The 14,891-nt window shown below is 47.3% G+C and overlaps 1 protein-coding gene and 1 non-coding gene across 2 annotated transcripts in view; both read left to right on the top strand.

Annotated features, from left to right (window-relative positions):
• Positions 1 to 4,150: 4,150 nt before the first annotated feature.
• Positions 4,151 to 14,891, top strand: part of NUP93 (nucleoporin 93) — an 82,436-nt gene continuing 71,695 nt past the window's right edge. Inside the window, exons 1-2 of the mRNA XM_070397908.1 lie at positions 4,151 to 4,234; positions 13,394 to 13,586. Of these exons, the coding sequence (XP_070254009.1) occupies positions 13,408 to 13,586 (179 nt within the window). The 5' untranslated portion in view covers positions 4,151 to 4,234; positions 13,394 to 13,407. The remainder of the gene's footprint in view (positions 4,235 to 13,393; positions 13,587 to 14,891) is intronic.
• LOC138997488 (U6 spliceosomal RNA) lies at positions 13,182 to 13,289 on the top strand. The gene has a single exon (XR_011468952.1). It is a non-coding gene; the product is annotated as a U6 spliceosomal RNA (small nuclear RNA).

Raw genomic sequence — 14,891 nt, 5'->3', positions numbered from 1 at the left:
TTGTACGCCCCCTACTGGGGATCGAGCCCGCAACCCCGGCATGTGCCCTGACAAGCAATCAAACTGTGATCGCCTGGTTCCTGAGTCCACGCTTAACCAGGGAGCCACACCGGAGGGCTAAAATATCCAGGTTCTTAAAAAAAGATTCTCTGGAACCTTAAAAACATTGACTTTCCTTACTGGGTGTTTTCTGCCACCTGGTGGTCATTTCATTTATTGCAAGGTACGGAAAACAGCACACCCCCCCCCTCCCCCCCCCCTGCCCCGCTTCCCATTCGGTTTCACTTGTCAATCAACCTGCACATCAAAAGGTTAAGACAGCCAGACTTGCTTCCTCAGATGCTAGAAAGCAGTTCTAAGCTCACAGCTAGGACAGCGTGAGAGGTATACAGAGAGACCCTGGGAAGGTAGTTTGGAGTTAGCATGAGCTGGTATGCACAATGTTCTGCCAATTTTCCTAGGGCCTTAGTTTCAATTTTTAGTGCACCAACTTCGCTCCCACCTTTTCTGTCTTTTCTATGACTACAGGTCCTGTTTGGACTGTGTTTATGATTCATCATCAAAATGCATTTGAATTTATTTTGAGAACATATTTTTGAAAAATTGGCATAGACTTGGGGATAATTACACACATTTAGGGTGCCATAAAATGAGGGTATATTGTATTAAAACAGTGTTTTCCAAATTTATCTGGCATTAGAAATAGACAAACTGATGCCATAGGCCTAAGGCTGTTTCCCCCCCCGCCCCCCCCGCCCCTGAGACTGTTCACAGCAAGGAGGTCTGGGAATCTCAGTGTCATGGGGTGTCAGAGCTGTTGCTGTGGTGCCTCGGTGTCTGGCTGACCTTGAGGATGGTGAATATCCCCAAGACTCAGTTTCCAGGCTTGTGCTACCTCCTGTCCATCTGATTCCAGATAGGATAGTTATTCAGAGCTCATTTTGGACAGAAGCCAAGTTCTGTACCTGCTATTAATATATATATAATACCTAATAGCAATAATGATGATGGTTCAAGAAGATTTGAGAGAATTCAAATGAGCGCAGCCAGGACATTGGACTATTCCCTACACAGCACCCAGATGTACCCTGATAGAACATGTCACTCCTCTGATTCAAACCCTCCAGTGGCTCATCATATCTCTTGGAGTAAAAGCCAGAGTCCTTACATTGGTTCATAAGATCCAACATCACTCCCCCCCCACCAGCTACGCTTGCCTGATCCTGTCCCTCAGGGCCATGAGGAATGTTCTGCCTCAGGCCCTTTGCACCTTCTGTTTCCTGCGCCTTGGATGCCACCAGTGGCTCCCTTCCTCACCTCCAAGTCTTCACTCCGTCCCCTCCCCTTTGGAAACTTACCCCAGCCCCCTTCCCAGGTTTATTTCCTTCCTGAGCTGTTATCTAACCCCCTGTCTCCCCTAACAGAATGTGCATTACATGAGGGCTTTTAAATGAAAAAATTCTTGCTTACTGCAGTCAGTCAATGGCAGGGTATATACCTAAGAAATAACTAAGACAAGGCAAACGTGCAATTTAAAGATCTCTCTCTTTGGAAAAAGGATAGTATTTGAAGGAGACCATTTATAAGCCATTATGTAGTTACTATAAAGGATGTTTTGTAATTATGGTAAAAAAAAATGTTCAATCACTTTTACTTAGCCCAGGAAGTAATATCATAATCTCACATCTTGGTTTCATAGGCTCAGATGAGATCTGACCTATACATTTCCTCTGCGTGTTACCTTACGATTCATTCAGTCAAGGAAGAGAGGAGAGCAGTGAAGGGCCGCTATAGAGTAATTGCCCTGGGTTTCAGAACAACCACATTGGAGAACAAGTGCCGAGAAATGAACTGTGGTTGCTGCGATGGCTTTAATAAAAACGAGAATTGAATCATTGATGGGTTCTGGGTCAGTTTCAGATGTGGCATCCAAAGGCCTGGGGGCAAGCCCTGTCTCTGCTACTTACTGGGCATGTCCCTAGGGGGCAATCCCAGTGCCCAGAATAGTACCCAGTGCCCACAAAGTAGGTGCTCAGTGAAGAAGACGCCGGAGTTGGCAGTGCACCCACAGAGGCACTGGGAGCAAAGACCCCTCTTTGAAAAAATAGATTGCAATGGGTCTTCCCTAAATGTTGCTGGCTGGTGAGATAAACCCAGGCAAGATAAGGTTTGCACACACTATAGTTTCAGGAAATGCTTCCCGTGTCCAGTAATATTACAGAACCACACACCACCAAGACAGGGATATATATAGGAGCTGGCCCAGCTCCACTATGCCACACCACCGTTAAGCCAGTTTGAACCCAAAGCTGGGGGTGCCAATTCTATTTGAGAACCTCAGGCTCTGCCTTCCAGCATAGTTGATAATTTGGGGGCTGGAGCCTCCATTCTGGCCTTTGGGACAAGCAGTATCTTTTCAACGAACACTGACTGAGCGCCCCCTGGTGGACATAAAGCTGAACACCCCAGTCTGGTGAAAGTTACAGACTACTGCAATGCCCTGGGATGCCTGGGGTTAGGGCGGGGGCGACTGGCAGCTTTGTCCTGGAGGGTCAGAGAAGCCTCTACTCAATTCTAGAGTGTTGTGGCAACAGGCTTTCCAGAAATAAACACAGTTAACACCTAGTGAGTGCCTACTACATGCAGGATTCTGCTCTAAGACCTTAAACATGTATTAACTAATTTAATCCTTAGAACAACACTTCATGGTAGATTATTTTCCTCACAAGAGTATCCACAGTGTGAAAGAGGTAACCCCCCCCCAACGTACACTGGGGTGTTCATGGGTACAGTCACCACAAAAGGGGAGGGGGTGAGTGGTGGAAAGCCCGAAAGCCACCCGTGTCCACTGTTCCTGGCCACACTTGTTTGCTGATCATTTTCCCCTGTGTTTTCAGAGAAGGGTTATGTCCTCTGATTTCTGAGAGTGGGAATAACGAAAAGTCTGTTTCTGATTTCTTCCTTCACTCTTGGGGACACTTTTGTCATTTAAGGTTGGGTTTGTATTTCCCCCCACCCCTCCTGATTCTCCAGCTGCAAATACATTTAATAATCAACCGCAACAGAGCCCCTGGCAGATGGGCCTCAAAACAGATGCTCCACTGAAAGGCTGTGATTGAAAACGGAGGCTAACGCGAACCAATCAAGAGGATGGGGCTCCTGAAGGCAGTTTCTACAGAACTTTCTACATATTCTACACACCCACCCAACCCCCTCAAGTTCCTTCGGTACACTTTTCATCCGCAGATGAGCCTTCCGATTTTTTTTTTTTTAAACATCTGGAACATTGAAAAGGAAGAGAGAGAAACCCTGGGGCCTTGTCAATCACATTCACTTTTCTTCTGGCAGACTCAGCATCAGTGTCAAATTGCGCATTTGACATAAACAAAGTTGGTCGATGTTTTTAAACATCAGCAATGGAGAGACGTGTAGGGTGGGTGTTCCCCCCCCCTCAATAGTCAGTATGTTTAATAACAAATAGAACAACCAGATGTTTAAGAAATCCTACCATCTTCACAATGTCGTCTGGTAGTTAACTGCGGCTGAATAATGAGAACATGGGTTTCATTCCAGGCCCAATTCAGAAAGTTGACGGTCTAGTCCATTTCCCTGGATAGTTATTACAGTTCAGGAAGACTTTTAAGTTCATCTCTGGGCGCTCAATAAAGGGTAAGAAATCCGCATTAGCCCTGGCTGGTTTGGCTCAGTGGATAGAGCGTCAGCCTGTGGACTGAAGGGTCCCAGGTTTGATTCCGGTCAAGGGCACATGCCCGGGTTGCCAGCTGGATCCCCAGTATGGGGCGTGCAGAAGGCAGTCGATCAATGATTCTCTTTCATCATTGATGTTTCTATCTCTCTCTCCCCTCTCCCTTCCTCTCTGAAATCAATACAAATATATTTTTAAAAAAAGAAAGAAAGAAAAGAAATCCGCATTAGCAATTGTGGAATCGCTTTCCCTGGACTAAGCTGAGCCTTCAGTAACCGCGTGGGAGAGGCGAGGGCGGAGGCCCAGGGTGAGCGGGGAGTGACAGCTCAGCGGAAGGCCCCGCCCCCGGCCCCGCCCTGTCCTTGTCCGCTTCCGCGGGTCTCTATAAAGTTCATTTGGCGGCGCAGCGCGCGAGGGCTTCTGGGAGCACCGGCCTGGGCCAATCAGGAAGCGCGGGCGAGCGGCGCGAGAAGCGGCGGTCGCGTTCCGTGGCCCGGACCTGAGCGGCGGAGGCGGCTGCCGAGCCAGGTGAGCCTGTCTGCGGCCGCGTCCTGCGGCCCTGGGTTTATTATTATTATTATTATTTTCTGGCCTTGAACCGGGGACCTCGAGGCGCGGCGGAGCTGGGTCCCCACGCCCGGAGCCATGCTGCCCACACTTCCCACTCGCTTCATGGAGCCCGGCGTGTCTGACCGACGCCGGCGAGACCGCGCCTGGCGAGCCGCCTCCACGGGGGCGTCGGGCTGCGTCCCGGGAGGACCTTCTGTCTCTCCTCTGTCTGTGTGCGGAGCCGTGTCCCCCTGTCCCCCCACGCTTCCGGGCTCCTCGTCCCCCCCCCCCGTAGCCACGCCCCCACCCAGCGCTGCCAGCCCACCCGCCCGGTCCCCGCCGAAGCTCGCTCGCCCCTCGGGGTGCACCCTGTCGGGAGGCATCGCCCTCGGAAGGAAGGGGGCTTTGGGCGAAGGTGACGACCCTGTGAGCCTCTCCCGACCCTTGGCCTGTCTCTTCCATCGCACCCAGGGGCATGCTGCTCCCCATCCAGGGAGGTGGCTCCCCGAGCTTTCTCTGGGCGCACAGCACCCCATCCTCTGCAAAGGCGAAAACTAAGTGGATGGGGGTCTCTCTTTCTTCAGAATTACGGGGCCGACCGCGGGCTTCTCAGACTCAGCGCCGTTGTTGTTTGGGGCTGGGCAAGTCTTCGTGGTGGAGGCGGAGCTGTGCTTTGGGGGGTGCTCCTCTGATCTCCACCCTCTAGACGTCAGGCGCACAAGGCCCTTCTCCCGCAGTTGTGTCTCTAGATGTTGCCAGTGACCCCTGCAGGACAGACCTGCCCCCCGTTGAGACTCATAGGTTTAGCGAGAAAAGCCAGATGCAGAGACCTTTTGGAGGCCGACGTGGTGGTCTGTTGGGAGGTGGGGGGGGGGTGGCTGTCACTCCTGAAGTTGGGGGGTGCACAGACGGTCTCCATCCCCTGGAGTGGGGCTGCTCCTTCTGAAGACACGTTGGGTTTAAAGACTGAGTTAAACCATTGTAATACAATAAGCATGAATACTCTTAAGTCAGGACCTGAGCAGTGGAGATGACTGCAGGGCCAGGTGAGCCTGTCTCCTGCTGTGTCCTACGGACCCAGGCTAAGAGTCGGATCAGCTGCAAAATCCTAGAGGGGCCACTCTTTGAGAATACTGATTTAAGATGGTCTAGAAGTGCTCAGCATTGTGAATAGTTAAGTGTCTACTGTTCTTGTAAGGGAAAAAGTCTTCCTACGCTCACACCATCAACTGCAACACTGCTTCACGTCTGACACCTGATGTGTGGGTTTGCCGCACATCAAGCCACACTCAGATCCTCTGGACACTAGCTGGTTATTCTACAATTTAACTCAATTCTGACACTTAACTAACTGGAGATAGCATCCGATCCCAAGGGTTAAGGGTTCAGTTTCACAAGACTGTACCCCCCCGCCCCCCCCCCCCCAACTTTCCTTCAGAAGCAATCGCAAGAAGCACATTGTTACCTGTGCTTCTCTGACAGACTGGCTGAGGTCAGAGGTGCAACTAACTTGCTAGAGCAGGATACAGAACTCAGAGAAACATTTACTTACATGTACAGTTTATTATAAAGGATATAGATCACTGGTTCTCAACCTTCCTAATGCCGCAACCCTTTAATACAGTTCCTCATGTTGTGCTGACCCCCAACCATAAAATTATTTTCGTTGCTACTTCAAAGCTGTAATTCTGCTACTGTGATGAATCGTAATGTAAATATCTAATATGCAGGATGTATTTTCATTGTGACAAATTGAACATAAAGCATAGTGATTCATCACAAAAACAATATGTAATTATATATGTGTTTTCTGATGGTCTTAGGCGACCCCTGTGAAAGGGTTGTTCGACCCCCCATAGGGGTCGAGACCCACAGGTTGAGAACCGCTGATATAGATGAACAGCCAGTCAAAGAGGTACATAAGGTGGGATCTGGAAGGGTCCTGAGCACCGGAGCTTCTGTCCTATGAAACAGGTGCCCCATCCTTCCAGCCTGTGGAAGCATTTACCACCCAGAGCTCATCAATCTCATTGTTCAAGAGTTTGTTTTCTTAAATATCTTCTCAATATAAAAGGCTAAGTGTCCGCCTGTCCGACCGGTAGCTATGACGCGCACTCACCACCAGGGGGCAGAAGCTCAATGCTGGAGCTGCCATGATACGCACTGGCCATTTAAAAATAAACAGCACCACTGATCTGGTGCCGACAACCAACACTCGGCTTCCCCCAAGTGGTACACAGGCCCTGCTGCCACCCTGGAGTGATACCCCACCAAATTGCAGCCAACGCTGCCAAGACCCCATGGTGCAAAATGTGGCCCCCAGCCCAGCTCAGCCCGGAAACGGTGGCTGTGGGCGCCAGGTAATGACGTCACTAGTATCCTTGGAGTTTCTTTAGCCAAGGAACCGGACTTGCTTTATAGCCAGGTGCAAACATGTTATAGTTTAACCAAATGTTTGTGAAGCATTTTCCTGTCCCTCATCTCATTTGATCCTTACAGAAGTCCTGGAGTAGGTAGATAGGAGACTTGGTAGAATCCTATTTTCTTTTCATTAGCAAGATGTGAATAGCGATATTAAAATATTTCTTCTAATTAATTTCCTTTCAATGTGCACAAATCCGTGCACCGGGACACCAGTATGTATGTGTGTGTGTGTGTGTGTACATATATATATATAAAATGTATTTATCTGTGCATTTTTTTTATTGTTTAAAGTATTACATATGTCTCCTTTTTCCCCGATTGATCACTCCCCCGGCCACTCCCACCCCGCAGGTTAAATAGATATTTTTTTTATTGCTTTCAGAGAGGAAGGGAGAGGGAGAGAGATGTAGAAACATCAATGATGAGAGAGAATTATTGATCAGCTGCCTCCTGCACGCCCCCTGCTGGGGATTGAGCCCACAACCCAGGCCTGTTCCCCCAACTGGGAATCAAACTGTTACCTCCTGGTTCATAGGTTGATGCTCAACCACTGAGCCATGCAGGCTGGGCTGTTCAAGAGTTTTTATAGAGATTAATATGCAGCCCCGCTTCCCCTTCTCAGAGGTTGGTGGGTGGGGCTGAAAGTTTCAGCTCTCTAATCACTTGGTCTTTCTGGTGACCAGCCCCATCCTGATCACCTTCCCCTTTGAGTGAAGCTCAATGGATTTTCTCATTAAACAAATGCACTATTAAGCAGCTCCCAGATTTAAAAAAACAGAAAATTACGCCCCCCCATTCCACCCCTTCGAAGCCTCCTTTCTGTTATTCCCCTGCAAGGGTAAACAGTCCTGCCTTCTGACAGCAGTGGTAAATTGCCTTCCTTCTAAGGCTTTCCGTTGCTTGGTGGTTGAGGAGGTCTGGAGGCTCAGTAGGACTTCTGCCCAGGGGCACCAGAGAGCAGTTTTTTTCGTGGGGCCCTGGGACCCTGTGATGCACCTGTCAGTGTTTCCAAAGCCCTCTCCCAATCAGGCTGAGTCGCTGCAGACAGGACTCAGTGCGGTGAGTCGTCCCCACTGGCCTTTTCCCATCCAGGCCCAGGTTTGCTCCATTGACTGTCCACAACCCACTTCCGAGAGTTCTCTGGCTCCTTCCTGGCTCCCTCCTCCATAGCTCCCCAAGGGTGCAGCTGGCGTCCAGTCTCTGCATGTGTCCTGGCCAGATTTTTACAACACGAAGCTTGGACTTCATCCCTCTCCCACCCCATCATTTTAGTTCTTTCTGTTGGACAAAGCGAGGGAGGTTAATTTCATGATCAGTTTCCAGTATCTTGGGTCAAAATTGATATTTGGTTGGTTAACCCCTATATTTTATGTCTGATTTGATATGTATCTTGCAGAGGTACTAAAAACTGTCCTTAAATTGATTAAATTAACCACAAATTAAAACATCTTAATGAAATGGAATGATGAGTATATCAGAGTATAGATTTGGAAACTTTAATAATTTTTTAAAAAGATATAATTTTATTGATTTCAGAGAGGAAGGGAGAGGGAGTGATAGGAACATCAATGATGAGAGAGAATCACTGATCAGCTGCCTCCTGCCTGCCCCACACTGGGGATCAAGCCCGAAACCCGGGCATGTGCCCCTTCTGGGTCCATAGATCGATGCTCAACCCCTGAGCCATGCTGGCTGGCAATAATTTTTTTGTAAATTAATTTCTACTGGTTGCTTCATATACAATGCAGGATAGAGCCAGTATTTCTTAAATATGATGTTATATACATATCTCTTCTCAGAGACGTGGCACAAGTTTATTTTCTACTCTGAAGTTATATCGCAAATTTCTTCCTATATGTATATTTATTCTTTTGGTTTAGGATTCCGTTCACCTGAAAACTGGGTTATTTCTTCTAAAATATCACTGGCTTTTTTTGTCTGGGAAAAGCACTAGTCTGGACCAAGTGTGATCTGAAATGATGCCATTTATACTGTCACTGCCTTATGCTCTGCAGCCTCAGAAATGTTAAGTATCAGTTGGTAGTCGGAAGGGAATGTGTTTGCTCTGCTCTTTGCTTGTCAGTGGGTGCCGATTTGGCAGGGGAGTGCAGGAAGCCTTTGAGAAGAACAGACCCCACGGACGGAAGAATAAAACTCCTCCTGTTCATTCAACAGGAAATGATTGTCTACTATGTGCCAGGCACTGTTCTAAGACCCGGGGAACATCAGTGAACAAAGCAGACAAGTCCCTGTCCTTGTGCAGCTTAACATTTAGCAGGGGTGACAGACAGTAAGAGAGATGGGGGAGTGCTGGTGGGGGTTGCAGATTGCACTCTTAGCTGTTTTGTTCTAGGTTGTCATCAAAGGCAAGGTGACAGTTTAGCTGAAACAGCGAGACAGGGAATCGTCTGGTGTATATCTGGGAGAGGAGTGATCCAAGTAGAGAAAACGGAGTACAAAGACTCTAGGGTAGGAATGGGCCTGACCATCGGGGGACCAGCAAAGAGGCCTCAGAGTGGCGGGAGCCCAGGAAAGGAAGGGGGGACAGGCCTGGAGTGAGTCTGGGAGGTAGGGAGAGGTGGGCTGCTTCTACAGGGCTTCCCTCTGTACAAGAGATTTAAGCAGAGGAGGGGTGTGATCGGACTTTCAAAGGATCCCTGGTTGCTGGGTTGAGAATAGACTGCAGGCGGTGAGGGCTGAAGCGGGAGGTCAGGGAAGAGGTGATAGTGACTCACGTGGGTGAAAGTGGTGGGAAGAGGTCGATTCTGGATGTTTTGAAGGTAGATTTGAAAGGCTTCGTTGACCTATTGGATGGGAGGTATGAGTCATGCAAGCTTTCAAAGCTTTTGGCTGAAGCAACTGAGTCATGGTGTCTCCACACTGAGCAGGCAAGGAACAAGTTTTGTAGACAAGGTTAGAGCTCAGTTTGGGGCGTTTAAAATTTAGGGTGTTGTTTAGAGATTCAGGCTTTATTTTCACCATGGTCAAAATAATTCTTTTTAAAAAAAATATATTTTATTGATTTTTTACAGAGAAGAAGGGAGAGGGATAGAGAGTTAGAAACATCGATGAGAGAGAAACATCGATCAGCTGCCTCCTGCACGCCCCCCAGTGGGGGTGTGCCCGCAACCAAGGTACATGCCTTTGACTGGAATCGAACCTGGGACCCTTCAGTCCGAAGGCCGACGCTCTATCCACTGAGCCAAACCGGTTTGGCTCAAAATAATTCTTTAAATAAATTTAAAAAGTCTTTTATTGGACCACATGAAAGTGAGTCATGATTTTTGTTTGTCTTAATTATTTATACTTAAATCCTTCACTCTAAACTTTAAAAAATATATATATATTATTGATTTCAGAGAGGGAAGGGAGAGGGAGAGAGAGATAGAAACATCAATGATAAGAGAGAATCATTGATTGGCTGCCTCTTGTACGCCCCCACTGGTGATTGAGCCTGCAACCTGGGCATATACCCTGACTGGGAATTGAACCTCTTGGTTCCTAGGTTGACGCTTAACTGCTGAGCCACACCCGGCTGGGTGTCATCACTCTAAATCTTTATATGGGTAGGTCATTGGAGAAATTGAGCATTTCCTTTGTCTGAATTTCTCTTACATGAATGTAAAATGTTATTATTTTTCCTCCCCCCACCCCCCCTTTTTTTTTCAGAGAGAGAGGAAGGGAGAGTGATAGAGAGATAGATGAGAAACTTCGGTTGGCTGCCTCCGGCATGCCCGCTACTAGGGATCAAGCCCACAACCTTGGCCTGTGCCCTGACTGGGAATGGAACTGGTGACCTCTTGGTACATGGGTCAGCACTCAACCATTCAGCCATACCGGCTGGGTTCTTTTTCTTTTTTTAAACATAGAAAAGTTTTATTTCATTCAGTTCTTTATTCAGAGAGTTCCAGAAATTTCCTTATGAAAGAAAAACAGTATTTCCTTTTTTTTTTGGCTCTGATAGACAAATTATGTTTATCTTAGAGTGAGAAAAATGTATGGGGAAGAGGCAGCAAATTACTTTTCTTTCCTCTTTCTGGTGATCAACCATGTTTCTGGTAGTTAGTAGAACATCATTGACCTTAAGGGTTTCTGAGGTAAAACATTTCTCCATTAGGCAGGAGCTGTGGTTTAAAAATATTCTTCTTTTTCTGTCCTTGAGAAAAACTTCCTTTTCCTGCCATCCCCATTTTCCCACACGTAGAGATCGCCTGATTCTCTTGGGTGAAGACAATGATTATCTGGAAACTTTAAGTGAAGAGTTATTGTGTATATGACTTTCTGTCTAAAGATTGAACTCAGTTTAGTACAGTGATTCCCAAAGTGGGCGCTACCGCCCCCTGGTAGGTGCTGCAGTGATCCAGGGGGGCGGTGATGGCCACAGGTGCATTTGGGGGCGATGAGTAACTGCTATTAAAATTAAAAAAAAATTAATTTCCAGGGGCTGAGTAATATTTTTTTCTGGAAAGGGGGCGGTAGGCCAAATAAGTTTGGGAACCACTGGTTTAGTACTTCATAAAGAATTTCAAAGTGTTTTCATGATTACTCCAGCTGAGCTACTTTTGTTTTAACCTTGTGCCCTTGCCTTTAAAGTTAATGTTGCTTAATGCGCACTTTAAAAAGTTCTTGTTCTCCTGCTGTAGATTTATGATGGTAACTATGCCCTTTTAACATTAATCTGTCCTTCACAGCTGAGATATTTATTACATTAGTACTGTAACCACAATTCTAGACCATTGGGATTTCAAAAGTGGGTTTAAAACAAAGTAGAAAAGTATAATCAACAAGAGCTACTGTTTAGCCCTAACCGGTTTGGCTCAGTGGATAGAGCGTCGGCCTGCGGAATGAAGGGTTCCAGGTTCGATTCTGGTCAAGGGCATGTACCTTGGTTGCGGGCACATCCCCAGTGGGAGGCGTGCAGGAGGCAGCTGATCGATGTTTCCCTGTCATCGATGTTTCTAACTCTCTATCCCTCTCCCTTCCTCTCTGTAAAAAATCAATAAAATATATTTTTAAAAAAAGAGCGACTGTTTAAGGAATTTTGTTATTTTTTTAAAATAAATTACTTTGTTAACCTTTTAGCAACATAAAATAATTTTTTTTTCCCTAATGATGGTGATACTGTTTATCTTCTTTTTATTTAAATAGTCATAGGACTTAACATTGTTTTGGTTAAGATCCTTATATAAGGATAGTACAGGATATATATAATTCATAAATATATAATATCTGTTAAAATTTTAACACTGTTCATAGGGCTTTTTTTTGTCATTTGGTGGAGAAACAGGTGGTCTTGTTAACATTCATGGTCTAGAAGCCAGCTGCTATTTATATTGTAATTATTAGTAGCAATCATATTTCTAAAAGTAGTAGGTATACTAACAATTAAGTCTAATATCTGAATATCATAACAAACAAACATGGATCTCTGCTCTCAGTAATCTTGTAAGCTAAAGAACATGAATTTGAACAGACTGTCTATTATGTTAGTGGAGGAGCAGTTATGTGAAAATAACGTGAAATTAGTCAGAAGACCTATCTTCTCGTCTTGGTTCGGCCCCTTTGTAGCGGAGAGTATTGTGGGCATGGAGCTGAGCTCTGTGGGCTGAGTTGCTTCTTCTGTTTGCTCAGGACTCTCACAGAGTTGCTGAGAATCCTATCCTATATAATAAAACCCTAATATGCAAATCGACTGAAGGGTGGACTGACCGGTCACTATGAAGCGCACTGACCACCAGGGGGCAGACACTCAATGCAAGAGCTGCCTCCTGGTGGTCAATGCACTCCCACAGGGGGAGCACCGCTCAGCCAGAAGCCGGCTGACGGCTGGTGACCGCAGCAGTGGTGGTGGAAGCCTCTCCCGACTCCGCAGCAGCGCTAAGGACCCCTCGGGGGATGTCTGAATGCCGGGTTAGGCCTGCTCCCCGCCCGCAGTGCACAAATGTCGTGCACCAGGCCTCTAGTCATGAGATAAGGGCCTTATAAGTTGCCTAGTACTGTGGGTAGTGTTGTTTTACTTAGACAGGTGGTGAAATAGGAGGTGGAGGGTGGTGGTTCTTTGTCCGTGGAAGGAGGCAGGAATCCTGGTCTGTGGCTTAGTATCTTTGCATTTGTTCTGATGGCAGAAGTCAATCTTGGGACTGTCAATATACACAGAAATGATCTATTTGTTTTTTAAAAAGTATATTTTTAATGATTTCAAAGAGGAAGGAAGAGGGAGAGAGAGATAGAAACATCAGTGATGAGAGAGAATCATTGATCAGCTGCCTCCTGCACACCCCCCTACTGGAGACTGAGCCTGCAACCCGGACATGTGCCCTTGACAGGAATCAAACCCAGGACCCTTCCATCTGCAGGTAGATGCTCTATCCATTGAGCCACACCGGCTAGGGCTAGAAATGATCTATTTCTTCACAGTCTGACTCATTTTCTCTGTCAGGCCTGTTCTTGGGGTATGTTCAGGAACAAATCCACTTGTCTGTTTACAAAAAGTCCTGGTGTTGTGCTCGCTTCGGCAGCATATATACTAAAATTGGAACAATACAGAGAAGATTAGCATGGCCCCATGCGCAAGGATGACACGCAAATTCGTAAAGTGTTCCATATTTTAAAAAACAACAACGTCCTAGTGTTTCATTACGCTTGTAACAGATTCAGGTAGTGTTTAAAGACTATATTTTCCTCGATTGAGGTCCCTTTCTTCTCCCCCTCTAGGATCTGCAGCGCCAATGGATACCGAGGGGTTTGGCGAGCTCCTTCAGCAAGCTGAGCAGCTTGCTGCTGAGACCGAGGGTATCTCAGAGCTTCCCCACGTGGAACGGAACCTGCAGGAGATCCAGCAGGCGGGCGAGCGCCTGCGTTCCCGGACCCTCACACGCACGTCCCAGGAGACAGCAGATGTCAAGGCGTGAGTACCGGTGGGGAAGCAGCGTTGGTGCTGGGTGGGTGGGGGCAGGATCCATTTCTTCTTTCCTGTCTTGAATTTGGATTCAGTTTGTAAGTGACACACAAGCCAGTTTCTTGGGAACTCAGAGCGAGTTTGTAAACAGGTCAGAAGCCTTGCTTTGTCTACTTGCCCGGGTATTCCAGCCTGTCTTTCTGACCAAGCTGCGAGCCCGTATCACAAGCAGAGATGATCAGGATGGGAAGGGGCGAAGAGTTTGGTCATGCAGAAACCAGTCACAGCAGTTCCTGCCTGGGGTCGCTGACTGTTGGGCCATAATGGCTCCTGCAAGTATATTAGTGTGTGGGCCACGCAGGTGAGTGTTTCTGCCTGTGCCAGTGAGCACTCAGAGATGAGCAATGTTTTTAAGGGCACTTGGAAGAAGTTGATGCACAGTCAGTGGCGAGAAGCCATCCAAGCGAGGAGTGATTCTGTCTGCTTATTGTCAGTGACCCCGTGGGCTGCCTCTGAGGGACCTGGCAATGCAGTGTCTGCCAGTGGATTATACAGGAAAGAGGGTGAGCGCCAGGGAGTGCAGCTGCAGAAGAGTGCTGACTGATGGCCGGCCAGTGGCTGCTGCTGCTGCACAGCATTGATTGGGTTGTTGATTCCACAGACGTGTTTGGGGTCCTCACTGTGCCAGGCCTGGGACTTCTCTGGGGCTCCTACCATCAGTTAGACATGGTCCTTGTCTCCAAGGAGCTTATAATTTTGGGAGGCAGAAAAAAAATCTTGGTGCTTTCCATAAGAACTATGATTTAGTCCCGGCCAGCATGGCTCAGTGGTTGAGCATCCACTCTGAACCAGGAGGTCATGGTTTGATTCCCAGTCAGGGCACATGCCCAGGTAGCAGGCTCGATCCCTAGTGTGGGATGTGCAGGAGGCAGTCGATCAATGATTCTCTCTCCTCATTGATATTTCTATATCTCCCCCCCTCTCTTGTCCTCTCTGAAATCAATAAAAACATTAAAAAAAAAAGAAGTGTGATTTACTGACTACTTAAGATTTGCTTATCCTCACAATGAATATTAGGAATGCTGTCCCCTTATTACATTGAGCAGCTGAGGCTCAGGGCAAGTAGTTCTCAGATCACACAACTGGTGAGTGATGAGCCAGGGTTCAAACCCAAACAGGCTGACTCCAGAGCACATGCAAAGGGGGAGGGGTGCTGTTACTTGTTCTGTGTGGGAGATGTGGGAAATTGTCGATTTCTGAATTGAACTTGAGAAAGACCTAAGTGCTTTTGTTAACGCCAGAGGCCCTGTGCAC

Source organism: Myotis yumanensis, unplaced genomic scaffold (assembly GCF_028538775.1).
Source record: "Myotis yumanensis isolate MYYU_CA2020_CCGP unplaced genomic scaffold, mMyoYum1.0.hap1 SCAF_18, whole genome shotgun sequence".
NCBI classification, from domain to species: Eukaryota; Metazoa; Chordata; class Mammalia; order Chiroptera; family Vespertilionidae; genus Myotis; species Myotis yumanensis.
This window is presented reverse-complemented; position numbering and strand designations above follow the sequence as displayed.